At 43.3% G+C, this 18430-nt stretch overlaps 2 protein-coding genes across 10 annotated transcripts in view; one reads left to right on the top strand and one right to left on the bottom strand.

The window, feature by feature from the left end:
- Positions 1 to 9380, top strand: part of CAMK1G (calcium/calmodulin dependent protein kinase IG) — a 94456-nt gene extending 85076 nt beyond the window's left edge. For 4 of the 5 annotated variants that reach the window (XR_008306338.1, XM_053246845.1, XM_053246844.1 and 1 more), the window contains 2 exons: positions 3368 to 3501; positions 8741 to 9380. Coding sequence is in view for 3 of the 5 variants with exons in the window: in XM_053246845.1 (XP_053102820.1) it covers positions 3368 to 3455 (88 nt within the window). In the remaining 2 variants the exon portion in view is untranslated. Of the gene's footprint in view, positions 1 to 3367; positions 3503 to 8740 lie in introns of those variants that run through there. The other variant, XM_053246846.1, reaches the window with a different exon arrangement.
- Positions 9381 to 9688: 308 nt separating this feature from the next.
- The window catches only part of LAMB3 (laminin subunit beta 3), an 89991-nt gene continuing 81249 nt past the window's right edge, over positions 9689 to 18430 (bottom strand). For all 5 annotated transcript variants that reach the window (XM_053246838.1, XM_053246839.1, XM_053246840.1 and 2 more), the window contains 3 exons: positions 17266 to 17442; positions 14385 to 14538; positions 9689 to 10090 (listed from right to left, as the gene is read on the bottom strand). In XM_053246838.1, coding sequence (XP_053102813.1) covers positions 9951 to 10090; positions 14385 to 14538; positions 17266 to 17442 — 471 coding nt within the window. In that variant the 3' untranslated portion in view covers positions 9689 to 9950. The remainder of the gene's footprint in view (positions 10091 to 14384; positions 14539 to 17265; positions 17443 to 18430) is intronic.

Here is an 18430-nt window from a genome sequence, read left to right as displayed (position 1 = left end):
TCTCCTCTCACAATTCTCCATGTAGTGTTGCAATGCTAGATAGGTACTGCTGTGGGGGGACATGGTGGGCAGCAGCCACTGGTTGGAATACTGCTGTTGCTGCCAGCCCACTGAGAAAGAAAGAAGGAAGGAAGGAAGGAAAGAAAGAAAGAAAGAAAGAAAGAAAGAAAGAAAGAAAGAAAGAAAGAAAGAAAGAAAGAGAAAGTCTCATCCCCTGACTTGGTAGCAGAGGGGGCCCATGCAATTGGTTGCTTGTGAGGACAAATCCAAGACAGATGTCAGCAGTGGGGATCCCTGGAATGCTAGGTCCTTGCCCAAGGTTGCCTGTGCTGATGTTGACCATTTCTAATCCCTATAATCAATGTGTGCCAACGGCATTGGCCTGCCCCTTGCCTATACCAGCCCACCCACCCAACAGTTGGCTACAATTGTGGAGTGAGTGCAGACCATGCAGGAAACAAGTTTCTACCATGGAGATAGAAGTGTTTGCTTTGTTGCTTGCAATTTTGCTGCTGTGTGCCAAACCAATAGCATGTGATGTCTGCAGATATGTCCTACTGTGAAAGAAAAAATTGGCCCCCAGATGGGCATTGCTTTATCTTCTTTTGTGTCTCTTGTGATTTCATCGCAAATCTCACAGATCCTGCTTTCAGGATAAGTACGAGAGAGAGCAATTTTCTTTAAATTGAAAAATTGCCTGAGGGTAGAGTATCAGAGTTGTAGTAATTTGCTTGTATATATAACCCACACACGCACTCATGCACGCACATCACAACATCTCAACAAAATATTTGCTTTTGTTATGAGACCATCCTGGAAATTATTTCCTCTCGCTATATGTGCTTATTGACAAAACCAGAATATAGCAGTGGCTTTAAAATAAAATAAAGAGGAGTGTTGTGCTTTGCAATACCAAATCATGAAAAGCCATTGCAGTTATTCCTGAAAGTATTAGGAATCTTTCACACATGAGGCTTAAATTAATTTGTCCTCAAACTGATCTACATTTTAATTTAAAAACTAAACTATAGAAGTTACATTTGACTTTTCATTCACATTCTGTCTCAAAGTTACTTTGAATAAGAGGGTTTCAGCCAGACCAAGAAAGAGATATCTATGCATAGATGCTCAGTGTACAGCTAATGTGAATACTGGGATAAAAACAGATGCACAATTCCATCTCCATCTAGTTATTATCTTGGGTTGCCTAGAATTGGCTAGATGCATATTGTAAAGCAAATGGAGATGTGCATCCCCATCCAGAGTCATTGCTATTGTGTATAACTGATTGCACATGACCAGAGCAGGTCTGGGGCCTGAATTTTATATCAACATTTTGTATCAAAATTAGGGATGTGCACGGACCAGTCCGGAGTCCATTCTAAGGGCCTCCGGACCGGTCCAGACCTGGGGCCGGTCCAGCGGTCCAGCATGGGGGAGGGTGGACCTTTAAGGGGGGGTTGGACACCCCTCCCACCGCCTTTCCTCCTCCCACCACCTTTCCCCTTCCAGCGCTCCTGCTTTTGAACGCATTTCAAACGTACCTCCCTGCCGCCTCTTCCCTCGTTCCTTGGCAAAAAGCTTCAAAAGGCTGACTGCACATGCGCACGCCACGCGCGTGCATCCCGTGTGTGCATCCTGTGCATGTGTGTGTATCAGACATGCACATGTGTGCGCGATGCACAGGACGCACAGACATGACGCGCACACGGTGTGCGCATAGTCAGCCTTTTGAAGCTTTTAGCCGAGGAACAGGGGAAGGGGCAGCAGGGAGATATCCTGCCACCCCAAATGTATTCAAAAGCAGGAGCGCTGGAGGGGGAAAGCGGCTGGAGGGCTAAGTACACCCTCCCCCGCCCTTAAAGAGCCCCCCTCCCCAGTGCCAGACCTCCGAGGTACGGTTCCATTCACATCACTAATAAAAATGCAATCCTAAAGTACGTATTTTTTTCAAAAATAGTTGAAAGATAAGTGATGGGATACTGGGCAGGATTCAGACTAAGTTAGTCATTACTAAACCCCATTGAACTTAATTGGACTTCACTCAGTCATCAAAACTAGTCTCATTTATTTCAATGGTGCTTATTAATAACTAACTTCATCTGGATCTTGTCCACCTTTTCCTCACAGCTGAAACTTTAGCCCAATTCAGACATAATGCTTCACAAGTCTACAGATATCTGTACACTTGTACATGTGTTTATGTGAATGACTGTACCTATGTTCATATTAGAAGTATACCTGGATATAGGCCCTTCAAATTCATGGTGCGTACAGGAAGTGTACTTGTGTACCTGCATTCAGCATAACATGTGAATGACTGTACTTGTGTAGGAATCTGTACTTATGCACACTGTACATTCATTGTACAAGTGCTGAACATAGCATGTGTATGGGCCTTTTGTTGACTTACATACCATGCGGACCCCTATTCTTCTAAGTGAGATGCAGACATGCTGCAGTGTTCTACCTAAAGGCACATGGGTGCTGGTTGTGGAGATGAGGTTCCTCCATGCCTACTAAGCACAGCATCCTCACTGTTCCAACATCGGGGAACTGCATTAGCCTAAGTCAACTATTTCACCTGGGTGTCTTCCAGATTACACACTAAAACAGTGTCACTAAATGTCCTTGTGTGTGCTTCTGTACTGCCTGTGTCTCAACATCGCAGTCCCTGTGCTCTCAGCAAGGTGCCATGCACATTTCTGATCACTTCTTTCGGATGTTATCCTTGTGTTTTAGTCCTACAATGTTGCATGTGCATTGCAAAAAAAAAAAAAAAAAGCTGTATTTTCCCTATATGTAGGAGGGTTCCGCAAGCTATTTACGTTTTCAAAATGATCTTGCCAAGCTGAAGCATTTTCCTGCTCAACAGCGTATAATCTGGAAAGCACCCTGCTCTAAGGATTTTATGCTGATCTGCCTTTCAGATTCACATAAACAATGTAATAGTCAGTCTCCTTTCTGACGTAGTTTCTCAAATAGATATTAGCTCAAATAGAATAAAAACAAATTAAAACAAGCCAAACAGCAGCTTCTGTGCTTCAAGATTTTCCTCAGAGGCAGCTAGCCAAGTTGATAAAACGAAATAAACAAAGCTAAAAGATTAAAAGAGTAAGCTCACAAAAACGCTGTCCTCCCATCAGCGTCTTGACCGGAAGTTGTCAATGTAATAGATTACTCCCCACACAACTGATAATTCTTGGCAATTTTATCTTTCATCCCTATAACTAAATTAACTTATGTTAGCTCATGAGCTTACTCACCTGTATGTGTGAGTCTGTAACTGAGAAATTTTGCTTTTCCTCCCCTGCTTGTATTAGAAACTCAGTGTTGTGTTTTGCTTCTGTTCTTTTCGAAATCTCAGACATTTCAAATCAGAAGTCCTAGTTCCTGTAAAAGCCAGTAACTCATATTTTGGCACTGGACAGACTGGAGTTTGTTTGGTCATGTGACTGGAGAATCAGTCCTTTGAGTTGCCGTGCGCATCCACGTTTACAGGTAAGTGTAGTGTCTTTCTAGATGGTGATACACTTTGATTTTTGCTTAGTGTTAAAGTGGCCTAGTGATGACACCGTGCCAGTTGCACAGTATGTGGAGAGTGCCCTGCTGCTTGGGAGCAATTTTGCATCTCAGCATTGGAGAGAGAAAATGCATGGATTCCTTTCTCTGGTGTCCCGATTCCAACCAACCAATCAATCAATCAATCAACCTTTATTATGGTCAGAGACCAGCATAAAATTACATGTTAAATGAGGGTGATAGTAAAAGGGCTAAAAGAGAATACAAGTTAAAACTTACATGTTAAAAAATACAGGAGGATAAAGGCGATTGGAAATATGATGACAGATATCGTGAAAAGGCTAAGATTAAAAATAATTGCAATTTTAAAAGAAACAAGTTAAACTAGATAAAAATTACATATATGCACATTAATACTTAAGAACTAAAACTGCTAAAAATAAAATATTACTATTTCTACTATAAAAAGCACAGAAAAGATAAAAAGGGGAGTATACAATGGTAAAATCCAGATTAAAAATTATAAAAAGCAATAAAAAGCAGTATAAGACAATAAGAGGGGAGGCAAGTGCGAGGTCACCAAAAAGTCATCGGGAGTCAGATTAAGGCTAAAAGGCCTCACAGCCTATCATCCTCTGATGAATGCTGATCGCAGCCGCACGGTATCTGGCAACGCTATATGTGATGGCAGGTTTCATGTCAGGGAGTAACCAGAAGCTGTAGAATTGTCTCAAACTTCCCAGGCACTTGCTTAACAATGGGAGGATGAGAGAGGCACGAATGTCTCTATAGAATGAGCAGTATAAGAGGATATGCTTAGTAGTCCTGAGCCTCAGGGGCATAGTCACTCTGCAAATGGGATCCTTCTGTAATGGCCTTCTAGCATTGCTGAGGGGAGGCCATGGCAGCGAGTCAAGGTGAACGCCCTTCTGTGGTTTGTGACCTCCAATTGGGTAAGATATGCTGCAGGAGAGGCAGTACATCTAAGTCCCTTGCTGATATAAAATATTGGGACACTACTGAGATCAGTTTGGCACTCAATGTCTGTAATGTGCTGCTTGATGGTTGCTTTTGCCTGATCATAGCTAATATTGAGCAGGATCAGTGGGGAAAGGCCCAGGGTAGCTAACTTGGCCTCAATTGTCGGAGCCCAACTAGACTGGTAATCCTGAAGGGTTAGAGGGGCAAGACCAATTGGGCAAAAGAATAGTCTGAGCCAGTAGCAAAGAGTGGCCACCCACACCCTAGCCTCAATCTTGATCGAACCTGTCTCCAGGCACAGGGTGGCATTGGAGACACATCTTGGTACACAGAGCGTTGCCCTCAGGAACGTTGACTGTACACATTCTAGAGTCACAATGTTGGGAAAAGGACCCAGTTGAGCACCATACAGGAGTTGAGCTAGTGACTTGGCTTTGAACATTTCAAGAGCTGCAGGTAGATAGTGGCCGCCTCTTGTACGCATGAATTGGAGGATGGCAAAGGAGCTTCTCTGAGCATTTAAAGCCACATGTTCTCCATGGGCTTTTCTAGAGCCTCCAGAGTGAATAACTACTCCCAGGTACTTGAAATGAGCTACTTGTTCGTTCTTATGTCCCTCCATCCTCCAGGAGTGTATCTTGGGCCTCCTAGCAAAAGCCATGATTTTAGTTTTGTGATAATTAAATTCCAGGCCATCTTCCTTACAGTGCAACATCAGGGCCCTCAGTGCTCTTCTGAGGCCAATGGGAGTCCTTGAGAGGATGGCTGTGTCATCCGCATATAGTAGGATGGCAATAAGTCTCCACATGAGCCATTGAATTGATGTAGAAATTGAATAAGAGAGGGGCCAGAATGCATCCTTGTTTGGCGCCCTTCTGTGTTAGAACAGCACTTGAGAGGTGGCCTTGTGGCTACATCTCACTTTAAGCGAAGTGTCCAGATGCAGGGTTCGAAGGAGATATAGCAGGCGGCAGTCAATAGAGGAGGCCTCCAGCTTCTCCCATAATTTAACATGTGAGATGGCATCAAATGCTGCCTTGAGATCAATGAAGGCAGCATATAGAGAGGTTGCCTTGGAGGAGGAGTATTTGCCAATGAGGTGCTGTAGTACTAAGCACTGGTCGAGAGTGGTGCGCCCCTCCCTAAAGCCTGCTTGCTCCTCAGCAAGGAGATTTTCCTGTTCCAGCCAGTCCCTAAGTTTCCCATATGTGTCTTGCATAGAGTTTGCTAATAGTGTTGAGCAGACTGATGGGTCTAAAATTGGTGGAGTCATCCTTCTTGCCCTTTTAAAATGTGGGGACAATGATTGCTACCACCCAATCTTTGGGAATTTGGCTATTCATGTCAATATAGGTGAAGAGCAATGCCAGGATGGGGGCCCACCAGTCCAGATTGTTTTTCACAGCCTCCAGTGGAATAAGGTATTCACCTGGAGCTTTTCCCAGCCTCAGTTGGGCAACAAGACTGTGGATCTCTGAAATTGACACCAGAGCCCATGCTGGAGTGTCCTCAAGGGCACTGGAGGAGCTTCTGCAGTCAGCGGCGGGGTCTATGTATAGATCATAGAACCTAGCCACTGACACAGACTGCAGAGGCACTGGGCCTGGACCTAGAAGATTCGCAACCTCTCTCCACCCCAATAGTAGTCCCTAAGCCAGATTCCACCAAGGACCGGGCATCCTTACCCCCAAAAGACCTCATGCTCCGGAAAGCCCATATGCCAGCACAGGTACAGTGCTGGTGAGAAATTGCAGAGAGGCAATGGAACACTAGGCTTTCGGCCAGAGGAGTGACCCTTTTTCAGACTCTCCGCTTCTCAGCAAGGGAACAGAGCCAAAGAATACATAAAGGCTGTTAGGCTCCAGACCTACAGCTGGGTCAGCCCCCTCAGAACCTCCTCTTGGCCCAAAGGTTCCTGGTCAACACAGGGTACCAGGCATGATGCAATCTGTTCCTTCATACGCAGCATCCTTGTGTGTCCACAGCCCCTAATGGAAGGACAGTGCACTGCACCACGAGACCAATATAACCCAGAGACAAAAACCAGGAACTTTGTTTCAATATTGTGGTATTCTCCCCATTTTCCTGAGCAGTGGGAAGTTCCTTTACCACACACTTGTTTACACTCTCAAAGAAAGTGTAATATAATATTAGCAGTTTTATTTTCAATCCCCTTCCTAATGATCCCTAGCATGGAATTGGCCTTTTTCACAGCTGCCGCACATTGAGTAAAGTGTTGACTCAATGTGCGGCAGCTGTGAAAAAGGCCAATTCCATGCTAGGGATCATTAGGAAGGGGATTGAAAATAAAACTGCTAATATTATAATGCCCTTATACAAAGCTATGGTGCAACCACACTTGAAGTACTGCGTACAGTTCTGGTCACCACATCTAAAGAAGGACATTGTAGAACTGGAAAACGTGCAGAAGAGGGCAACCAAGATGATCAGGGGCCTAAAGCACCTTTCTTATGAGGCAAGGCTACAACACCTGGGGCTATTTAGTTTTAAAAAAGACAACTGCAGCGGGACTTGATAGAGGTCTATAAAATAATGCATAGTGTGGATAGAGAGAAATTCTTCTCCTTCTCACATAACACTAGAACCAGGGGTCATCCCATGAAATTGATTGCCAGGAAATTTAGGACCAACAAATGGAAGTACTTTTTCACATAACGCATAATCAACTTGTGGAATTCTCTGCCACAAGATCTATTATCGGCTACTAGTCAGAGGGCTATAGGCCACCTCCAGCCTCAGAGGCAGGATCCCTCTGAATACCAGTTGCAGGGGAGTAACAGCAGGAGGGAGGGCATGCCCTCAACTCCTGCTTGTAGGCTTCCAGCAGCGTCTGGTGGGCCACTGTGTGAAACAGGTTGCTAGACTAGATGGGCCTTGGGCCTCATCCAGCAGGGCTGTTCTTATGTTCCTGGGAGAGTGCTTCCCAAGTTTGGATGAGAGAGCAGTGGAGCCCTTGAGCATCTTTGTAATGCTTGCTCTATTGACAGCTATGGAAGGTAGTATATAAATGGAGACTGGCAGCAGATCCACTATCCCATATCAGATGCCCAGAGCGAGAAGCCCTGCATCCTGCTGGTGCATTAAACCATGAGGAACTAGGGTTGTTCACGAGCCAGTTTGGCACCGCCTCTGGGAACTGCCAAACTGGCTCGGGTGCTGGCATTCAAACTGGTTTGGCAGGGCGGGGAGCAGTTCCCTTGAAAAGCAGATAAGGAGCTCCTTAACTTCTTGTCCCCGCCCTGACGTGCATCCATTAATTTCAAAGGGCTAAAGGTCTGTGCATTATCGGTGTACTGCTGACAGGTACTTAATGCTATTGTTTTAATAAGAAATACATAACACTGAAACACAGTGTTGCAACTGGATATTTACAGGGCCAGCAGTCGAAATTTAGATTTGGCATACTTGGGAACAGTGTTCCCTCTAACAGGAGGAGTTGTTGATGTTGTTGACTACAACCCCCATTATTCTCAGCCAAAGGCCATCACAGCTGGCGATGCTGGGAGTTGTAGTCAACAAGATCTAGAATTCCCTGTCAAAGGGAATGCTGCTTGGGAGCTCAAGCTTAGCTCTGTCATGGATGATATTGTATGGCTTTTGGCACTTTACTGCCCTTCACCTGAGTTGCATATCTGTGAATGGAAAGAATGGTGAAAAATCTTGGCACAGCTATATAAAGCACAAGCAAGATAAAAATTGGAAAGTTCTATAGGGGAAGGGCAAGTAGCTCAGTAGAAGAGTGTCTGCTTTGCATTCAGGTCTCAGGTTCAATCCCTGACACCTCCAAGACCCATCCCTCAAACTCTGAGAGAGCCACTGCTCGCCATGTGACCTCCTATGCATGCTTTGTGCAACGTGGGTGCTGCAGTGTCTTCCACATGGCTGCTGCAAGAGTACACACGTGTGCAAATGCCAAAATTGCATGTGGGAGTTGTGCAATCACATGGCCATTAGTTCCAATAGCCATGTGATCACACAACTCCCTCATGCAATTTCAGTGTTTGTGCAAGTGTGCAGCTTCTCAACAGCCTTTAGAATGTGTGCACAGTCTCAACTGCTGTTGCGCAACACATGGTAGGCTGCATGGTATATCAGCCATGGTCACTTATGTAGACAGTACTGAGCTAGATGGACTAATGTTCTTAGTAAAAACACCATTGTTTTTAGAAGTGTGACATAAATGAAGTTACTGTCACCTCTCTCCTTTCAATTTCAGAAGGGCTATTTGGTTCTTCTCCGTGCTTCAATGTCAAACATCAGTAGTGCAAGAAGAGAAGGGTCTGCCCTGAACTCTGCCAAGGAGACCTGTGTTCTCAGATGGAAATAGTCGTTCATTGAAGTCGTGCACATCAATAGGCCTAAGGAATCCTATGGTGCAATGATCCTGAAATGTTGGAAGGGCCATTCATACGGACAGAGAAGCGATATGGAAGAGAGACACCAGGCTTCTGCTAGCAGTTTCAATGTATTAATCTACATCCTTGCTGTATTTTATCTTTGGGTTGTGGGGAGTATGTGTATGCTGTGAATCTGTAGCTGTCCAGTGGAATATCATAAATAACAATTGCCCCGTGTTTTTGTACTGAACTTACAGTATGTCGAAGAGGTTGTGAAATGGAAAGTATTTTATGCTGACTCAATTATAGCTTTCAATTATGATGTGGGAGCAATCTGCCATGCTCAGTTGCTGCACAGTTGCCATCCATTTCAATGGAGCTTGCACAGAGCTTCTGTACAGCCCCCAGTGAGCAGAGGAGGCTGCACAGCCTCCTCTCATCTCTCTGAAGTTAATTTCTGCTTCCAGATCAGTAACTGTATAATGTATCTTCTGCTTAATAAAGCTAATTGGTTTTTAAGTGCCTGCTGGTTATTGGTAGTGATGGAAGTGGGCTGTTTATTCACGCTAGAGGGCAGCCACCCCAACTCCACTGGGAGATTGGTTTCCTGTCGCGTTTTGCCTGCAAAATGCTCTGCTCTCCATAAAGCAGGTGGTGACTAATAAAGCAAGATGTTTTGTGACAGGCATTTGCCATGAGGCCCAAGGTAAATGTGTTGCTCTAGACACCATTCATACTTTTTTGTGTATGCTTCTTCCCCTCCCCGAATCCAGCATTAATCCTGTTTCTCCTAGGATGAAAACTGCAAAATAAACACATTCTAGGAAAAGCAGCCACTGCAAGAGTTTAATACAAGATGTAAAAACTAGATATAAAAAGACCTTGAAAGGCTGAAGGAAATAAATTAACACCCTGACCGTTGGCTTTTGAATGGTAAAGCTTGGTGCAGGTCTTTCATAATGGGCTCTTTTTGCTCAAAGCCAGGATTTTTTTTTCTCCTACAAGGTAAATAAATTTTTATTTGCAAGAGAAAAAATGGACTTTGCAAATTAGAAAAAGGCATTGGCCAGAAGATGAGAATAAGTCATGTTAGTCAGTGCAAGTGGCATAATATGAAACCCGGTGGCTTATATGATCACGGATGGTTTCTACTTTCTTTTCCAGGCCTGCCAGCTTGGCTGATTCAAGGATGATCGCATTGTTGCCATCTTGGATCTCTGTCTCTAACACTGAGGAAAGAAAGAGAAAAAGTTACATGCAGAAAAACTCTCCATTTGTAATCCCTTTCTAGTCCTTCAGCATGAGATAGGCTTTTGATCAGGGCAATGAATCTGTAAGATCTCTCTTAATCCTATAACATATATTTCTGTTGTGGAGTGTGTGTCCAGCTTAATTAGTCAAGATCATGTTTTATCTCCTGGCTATCTGGGAAGCTATGAAAGGGAAGAAGACTTCCTTCAGAAAATGGAAGTCCTGCCCAAATGAAGACAAGAACAGGAAGGAACAGATGCAAGGAAACAATAAGGGATGCAAAAAGAGAGTCTGAGGAGCATACAGCTAGAAGTGTCAAGGGGAATAACAAAAAATTCTTTAAATATATCAGAAGAAGAAAAACTGCCAGGAAAGTGGTTGGACCCTTAGATAATGAGGGGTGGAATGGATTATTGAGGAGGAAAAGAAGATTGCACAGAAGCTGAATGAGTTCTTGCATTTGTCTTCATGGCAGAGGATATTGACCATATACCCACTCTGAGCTTCTCAGGTTTAGAGGCTGAAGAACTGGCCAATTTGAGGCGATGAGGCAAGATGTTCTAAACTGTCTTGAAAAACTAAAAATTAACAAATCGCCAGGGCCAGATAGCATCCTCCCAAGGGTTCTGAAGGAACTCAAATGTGAAACTGCTGCTCTCCTAGCAAAAAGCATGCAATCATGAAGAGAGCTCCAAAAGAATTTCTCCAAACTGGGGGAGTGGGCAACAAAATGGCAAATGCAGTTCGATCTAAGCCAGTGTAAAGTAATGTATATTGGGGCAAAAAAAACCCAACTTCACATATACGCTGATGGGATCTGAGCTGTCAGTGACTGACCAGGAAAAAGATCTTGGGCTCATGGTGGACAGCTCATTGAAAGTGTTGACTCAGTGCACTGCAATGGTAAAAAGGGCAAATTTCATGCTAGGGATCATTAGAAAGGAGATTGAAAATTAAAATGCTAATATTATAATGCCCTTATACCAATCTATGGTACAGCCACATCTGGAGTACTGCATGCAGTTCTGGTCACCGTATCTTAAGAAAAAGGGGCTTAGACAAATTCATGGAAGATGAATTAATGGCTACTAGTCTGGTGGCTATAGGCTCCACCTCCACCCGCAGAGGTACATTGCCTCTCAATACCAGCGACAGCAAAAGATAGGGCATGCCCACATCTCTTGCCTGTGTGCTCCCCAGAGACATCTTGTGAAACTGGATGCTGGACTAGATAGGCCTTGGGCCTGACCCAACAGGGCTGTTCTTATGTTCTATAAACGTCTGATGCAGACATGGTGGCTGGCATACTGTACAGTGTTAGAATGACAGTGCTATTAGCACAATTGCACAAGAGCATTCTTGTGAAAAATTGCTCACACACCCTTATACAATAGTGCACTCATTATTTCCAATGTTTGCACAATCACTGGTGTAATTTTTATATTTGTGCAAGAAAGCTCTTGAAACACTGTGTTTGTGCAGTTTCACATTATCATTCTAATGTTGTGCTGTATGCTAGCCATTATTAGTTACTGCCACTTTAATACAAGCACTTTTTGTTAAGTTTGTATCCATTGTATCCACTAGGCCTGTGTGCGTTCAGAAAATTCACATTTGGATTTGACCCAATTCAAATTTCACAATATTGGATTCAGATTCCATTGGCTCTGGCAATAGTGGATATCAGATCTGATATAGAATTTGAATCAGAATTCCAACTTAATTTCAGATTCTTCCCCATAATAGTAAATGGGGAAATAGAAAAATCACCAGTTGTTCCTAGAGCCTCGATACTTGCCACACATGTGAGGAATGAGGTCAGGACCCCGTGTAATGAATTTGAAGATAATTGGTCCATTCCCTGATTTTTGGTGAATTTTTGAAACGTGTAAAAATGGAGACATTGGCTTGTTTCAATCTAGAACTTTACAAAAACTTCTGAAACTGAAGACTCTTCTTGGGCCATCATTCCACCAGCATGTGGAATGATGGGTAATAGCATGTGTAGTTTTTTTCCCCAAAGCTATGGGTCAATCCCTTGATTTTTGATGAATTTTTGAATTCGTTCTTTAAAAATGACTATAAATGGTAAATCTGGCTTTGGGAAAGATTCCTGCCAATGTGGACTCTGCGTGTGCCAGATTTCATAATTGTATGCCCATCTATTCTGGAAGTACAAAAGGGGGAACAAAAGGGGCATGCTGTTAACCCTTTTCATGAAGGCAAAGAGCAGATTCCTCCACATGCTGGTGGAATGATGGTCCAAGGGGGATCTTCAGTTTCAGAAGTTTTTGTAAAGTTTTGACTTGAAACAAGCCAGATGTCACAATTTTTAGCCATTTTTGTCAAAGATTTCAAAAATTCATCAAAAATGGGGATTCAACAGGGAACAAAAATGCAATTGTCTTCAGATTCACTACAGGGGGCCCTGGTCTCCTTCCTCACATGTGTGGCAAGTATCAAGGCTCTAGAACCAACCAGGGATTTTTAGTTCTTTTGTTTGATTTTCCCAATCACCTCTATGGGGAAAAGTCCTTTCCCATTTTGCTAATTCCAAACTTCTGAAGTATTTCTGAATTTAATTACAATATTTTGGAATTAATTTTGACTTGACTGATCCAATTTTTTTTTAAATTGGGGTAGGGAAAAATCAGATTTGGATTTGGGGAAATTTCGGATAAAATCTGAATTTTCAAATCTAAATTTCCACAGGCCTAGAATCCATTGTTTTACTAAGTGGGTTCAGGAGAGACTTCTGTTTCAGTCTCTTTCCTGTCCTCACCATCATCCTGCAGGCAATATTTTCTGCGTGTCTACTTGCATCTGCTCCACTTCCCTAAACCACTGGCAGGATCTGACCTACCATTAGGGAATTCCTGATCCATAGCATCCTGAATCAGTTTACCGTTCCTTCCTGTTAAAGCATCAGTTTCCTCTGATAGGACCAAGTGCGTTTTAACATTGACGTCAGCAGACACTGATAATGTATGTTCATCGTGCTCTGCATAGGAAATTGCCTGCTGGCCTATTTAATAATATCAAGATTCCCTGCTGCATTCAGAAAACTGTGAGCAGGGGGTAACTGCCTGGCAGCAGCCAGCTGCCAAGTCTCTGGCATAGAGAGGCACCTTCAATGAAAGACATTCATTAGAGGGAAGCTTTATCAATGAAAGCACTGCTGAATCCCTGCTCCAATAAAATCTCTGGCTTTCAGCCAGTCAGTTATTCATGCTGCACCTGCCACTGGGGCCAAGGCATTTAGTCTGCACACTGGCTGCTTCCCAAAACATTTGGAGCAAAGTCATTAGACTTGAAAGCTTAAAACTGAAGTGTCTGAATAGAGCATCAAAAGGCCTGGCACAGCAACCACTTGTTAGGAAGTGAGCAACTGCACAGCACAGTGTATATATGGCCTCTGAATGGACATCATGTCAAAAAACAAGCTGAGAGGCACAGCAGTTGCTCTTCATTTCAGACAAGTCTCCACTTCTCCCTAAAAACCCTGACACCAGATCAGCAGTGATCTTATTGCTGCACGTGGACTCCATCTAAAAGAACACACACAGGAGCATGCTCAGTGGGCCTTGAGGTGTCTAGCTGTCAATAACGGTTTCCCCCTTTAGACACCAGGCAGTAACAACTATGTGTCAAACAGCTCGACGTATAACAGAACACCTGGAACTACCAGGACTCTATGGATCCCAGTGATGATAGAGGTACATTTTATCAGAGACCATCTCTCTAACTGACCCCAGTTCCATCCAAGTTCATAAGCCTATATGGCAGGGGTGGGCAAACTTGGCCCTCCAGCTGTTGTTGAACTACAACTCCCATCATCCCCAGCCACAATAAATTGTGCCTGGGGTTGATGGGAGCTGTGGTTCAACCGCAGCTGGAGGGCCAAGTTTGCCCATGCCTGCTAGATGGAATGGCAAGGCGGGGAAGACAATGATCAATATTCTAATGCTACACTTCTGCAAGGACACTGCACTAGCACTAGCTAGTTGTGCTAACTCTGTAGTTTGCATTCTAGACCAGTGTTGCACTGGCACAAACCTGCGCAGCAAGATTGCAACCTGTGGCATGCCATGGGTTTCACAGGGAGCGTTTGTGAAATGGTGCAAGAGCGCAGCTCCAAGGTCTCCATGATTTAGTGCAGCTACACATGTTTCATGCACTAGCACAACTTTGTTGTATAAGCTCATTGTTAGGGTGTTGGCCTGTGGCTATGAGTCATAGGAGTATGGACGTTCACATTTGGACCTCTCTTACCTCCCATCTTGGTCATCATACTCAAGGTTTCTTCAAATAGAGAGTTAGTCTCCTTCTGAATGCTTTGGATCCGGGCCCCTTGCACTCCCAAGCCTGGCCCTTGACCCATCCGCTTCTTCAGTTCTGCATATTTAAGTTTCACCTGTTCAAATCCCTGTATGGAAATGGATGAAAAGGGGCAAGTCAAACATCTGAAGGACCTGTTGTATTAATAACACAGAACTTCTAGTCTGCAAATCTGAGCTGTTCTTCAGGTTCTTTGTCATCTGCATGTGTGACAGGGTCTATGTATATTCCACACATGAAGCACTGTGTCAAATGTAATCCTGCATAGACATATGTCTATTTATCCAGATTTTAGATTACAGTGTCTAGCAGAGCTGAGGGGGAAATGGTCATGCCCTGTAACTATTATTAAAGTCTTTTTTTTAAAAAACAGCACACACACCACTTGACATACCTGTTTCTTCGGGCTTTAAGTTTTTTCAAAAAATGTTTTTAGACTGATTTGATTGCTTTTAATTCTTGTAATTGTTGGCTGTTTTAAAATTTTTGAATGTTTATGTAAACTGCTTGGGGATACTTAATATCAGGCAGTTTATAAATCTAACAAATAAATAAACGACTGGGCATGGCAATTTTTTTTCCAGTAAAGCACCAAGAAAAGGATGCAATGTCATGACGTTTGCTTCCTTTCCTGGTACATTGCAGGGAAAAAAAGTTAGTATTTTGAAATGCCACTGCTGTGGCTGCCCAGAAGGTAGCTATTTTCTTCAGAGAAGTCGAATCTTCAGCAAAGGTAAGTGCACCCCCTACTCCACCCTCTGTGCATCAAGCCAATAACAATGTTTGGACTCAATGAGATCCACATTATCCCCAGGATCAGGTACGTGATTCGCTCACTAACTAGGACCAAGTTGAGAGAGAGAGAGAGAGAGAGAGAGATACACATACACAAGAAATTATAAACAAGAAATTCTCTCTCTCTCTCTCTCTCTCTCTCTATATATATATATACACACACAGACACAGAGCGAGAGAATCTCTCTCTCTCTCTCTATATATATATATACACACACACATATATACAGAGAGAGAGAGAGAATTTCGTGTGTGTGTGTGTGTGTATGTATATCTCAGAACTGTACATGGTCATTGTTATTGGGATCTACATGGTCCTAGTAATGAGCGAATCATGTACCTGATCCTGGGGATAACGTGGATCACGTTGAGCCCAAACATTGCTATTGGCTTGATGCATCAGAGGGTGGAGTGGGGGTGTGCGCACGCACACACACACATATATTTGTGTGTGTGTGTGTGTGTGTGTATACACACACACACACACACACACATACATACCACCTCCTCCAAAGACTCTAGGTGGTGAACAATAACATGGTGAACAACAACAATAACAATATATTTTTTAAAAAAATTAAAGGGCAAAAGCCTTGCGAAAAAGGTAGGTCTTAAGAAGGTCCTTAAAAGCCACTAAGGCGGGGGATGAACAAATCTGGGGGGAAGGGGGAGGCTGTTCCAAAGAAGAGGGGCGGCCACAGAGAACGATATATGCATATAAATATTATGGCTGGCCTTACCTCTCCGCTTCAATGACTGACATCCAGAGCAGTGATCTGAGGATGTAGCAGGAGCTGCATACTTGCAGCCAGAAATTATCCAGCAGCAAAATATGTCCCTGAGGATCACACAGTCCTAAGAGATATATTTCTGGAAGGCAAAAAGCACTTCTGGAGGCAAGGGAGACCAGCAAAAATCACTCCCTCTCCCCACATGCAAGCGTTCTGCTGCTGGGGAAGCCTCTGGCTGTGAAGATGCAGCTCCTGCTGCATCCTCAGATCACTGCACTGGATATCAGCCAGTGTTCCTCACCTGTCGAATAAGCTTATTAATTGGTTCCCTTTGACCAGGTTTTTGTGCAGCTCTCTTGGCTGATTATGGAGTTTTGTGTTCGAACTCAGATCTGTAGCAACTTAGGCATAGATTTGTACTTATTACAGGCAGGTTATCCCAGTAACTGCGTATCTAGGACTCACAGGGTGAAACAGGTAAATTTGGTGTCCTTGCTGAGCTGCCATTTTTTGTCTGACTTTGTCCCCAGACACCATTTTGCACCTGACTTTCATTGGTAGAGTTGAGGTTCTAGGAAAAAGCAAAATAGACTCTGCAAGCCTGTTTTCCCAAAATAGGGGCTCTCAAACTTGGATCCCCAGATGTTGTTGGGCTACAACTCTTAATGGTTGAGGGCCATTGGGGATGATGAGAGTTCTAGTCCAACAACATCTAGAGACTCAAGTCTGAGAACCTCTGTCCTAGAGCCAGGCTGTCCAACTTTGGCCATCCAGCAGTTTTTGGACTACAACTCCCATAATCCCCAGCCACAGTGGCCAATAGTCATGGATGATGGGAGTCGTAGTCTAACATCTGCAGGAGGGCCAAAGTTATGCAGCCCTGTCCTAGAGTATGCAAGCATCTGGGGAAACTAATATAAAGGAATATGTTTATTTGGATCATAAAGAGATTGGCTGGCGCTCTAATAGAGCCGGAATACTCCATGTCTGGGCTGCATTAGAGCTGCATGGCAGCCCTGAAGCTGGAGAGAACCAGCAGTTATACAATCAACATTAGCGCTGTTTCTCCCATTGAAGCAAAAAGCGGGGAGGGATGACGCTGATTGCACAACTGCTGGCTCTCTTCCACATTGGGTCTGCCATTTGGCTCTGCTGCAGCAGCCCTGACACAGAGCATTCCAGCTCATTGAAATAATCAAAACAACAACAACAACAACTATTATTATTATTATTATTATTATTATTATTATTATTAAAAATGCAGGTTGTAGAAGATCCTATTTGCATACCAACTGTGCATTCCTTGCTTGTTCATTGGCTTCTCCTGCTGCCTGCTGAGCATCTGCAGCCCATATCTGGTTCTGGCCGGCTTTGTTTCGCAACTGGCTGAGTTTCCCCATGAAGCCGTCCAGCTGATTTCTGATATTCTGAACACTCTTCTGGGCTGGGCTAAGGACAGTCTGGATCTGGCCATCCCAAGGGAAGAAACATATAGCAATTCAGATAAGGCTTTCAGCTCTGAACATCTTTTACTTCCATCACAGAGAAACTTCTTCATTCCACTCTGAAGAGCAGTAAAACGATATAACTCAATGACATATGAAAGACGCTTCTGAACTTCTCAAAATTTGAACAGGGACTGGATGTTCCAGTTTAACTTTTACTTTTAACTAAAAGTAATTTATAGTTAACTTTAACTAAACTAGTTAAGTTAAGTTAACTAGTTTAAGTTACCTGTTTTGGGCAAGGACTTTGCAACAGAGTAATGTTGTTTTGGGACTAAAGCCAATGGCTGATACAAAGCACAGAAGTAGGTCATCTTAAGAGGGGGTGCAGGTCTCTGGGGGAGCCTTCAGCATCCTTGTGGCAATAGCTCATTTTGCAGCTGAGTGGGCGTGGAGGGGTGGGGGGAGCGATTTTCACTACCCCCACCCCCGAAAAAGCCTTTTCCACATGCACAAATATGGTTTTGAGGATCATGCAGCTCTTCTTCTGTTACTAGAAGCTGTCGACCATGTGGGTCATTAAAAATATTTATATAGCATTTTCCAACAAGTTCTCAAAGTGGTTCACGTAGAAAAAATCGTTACTTTTTAAACATTATTTAAAATATTTATATCCCACCCTTCCAGTACAATATTGCTTGGGCCACTCACAACAGTAAAACAGTAAAAGTAATATAATATTTAACACAATAAAACATAATGTAGAATTAAAACAATTAAAACAAATTCAATCAAAAATTAAAAACCCATCAGGCTGTAGTAAAACATATTAAAAAGCCTCCCTAAACTATTACCATTACTACTATTACTATTAAAATATTATATCAGTTTATACAAGACAAGATCCAGATTCACAGTGCTTTTCCCAGCTTAGTATGACAGATCTTAGCAACAAGTATAACTTTCCGCTCTAAACTACATGCATCAGTATTTCCCATGTAACAGTAAA

Source organism: Hemicordylus capensis, chromosome 4 (assembly GCF_027244095.1).
Source record: "Hemicordylus capensis ecotype Gifberg chromosome 4, rHemCap1.1.pri, whole genome shotgun sequence".
In the NCBI taxonomy this organism is placed as follows: Eukaryota; Metazoa; Chordata; class Lepidosauria; order Squamata; family Cordylidae; genus Hemicordylus; species Hemicordylus capensis.
Note: the sequence above shows the minus strand (reverse complement) of the source record. Positions and strands in the feature narration are given on the sequence as shown.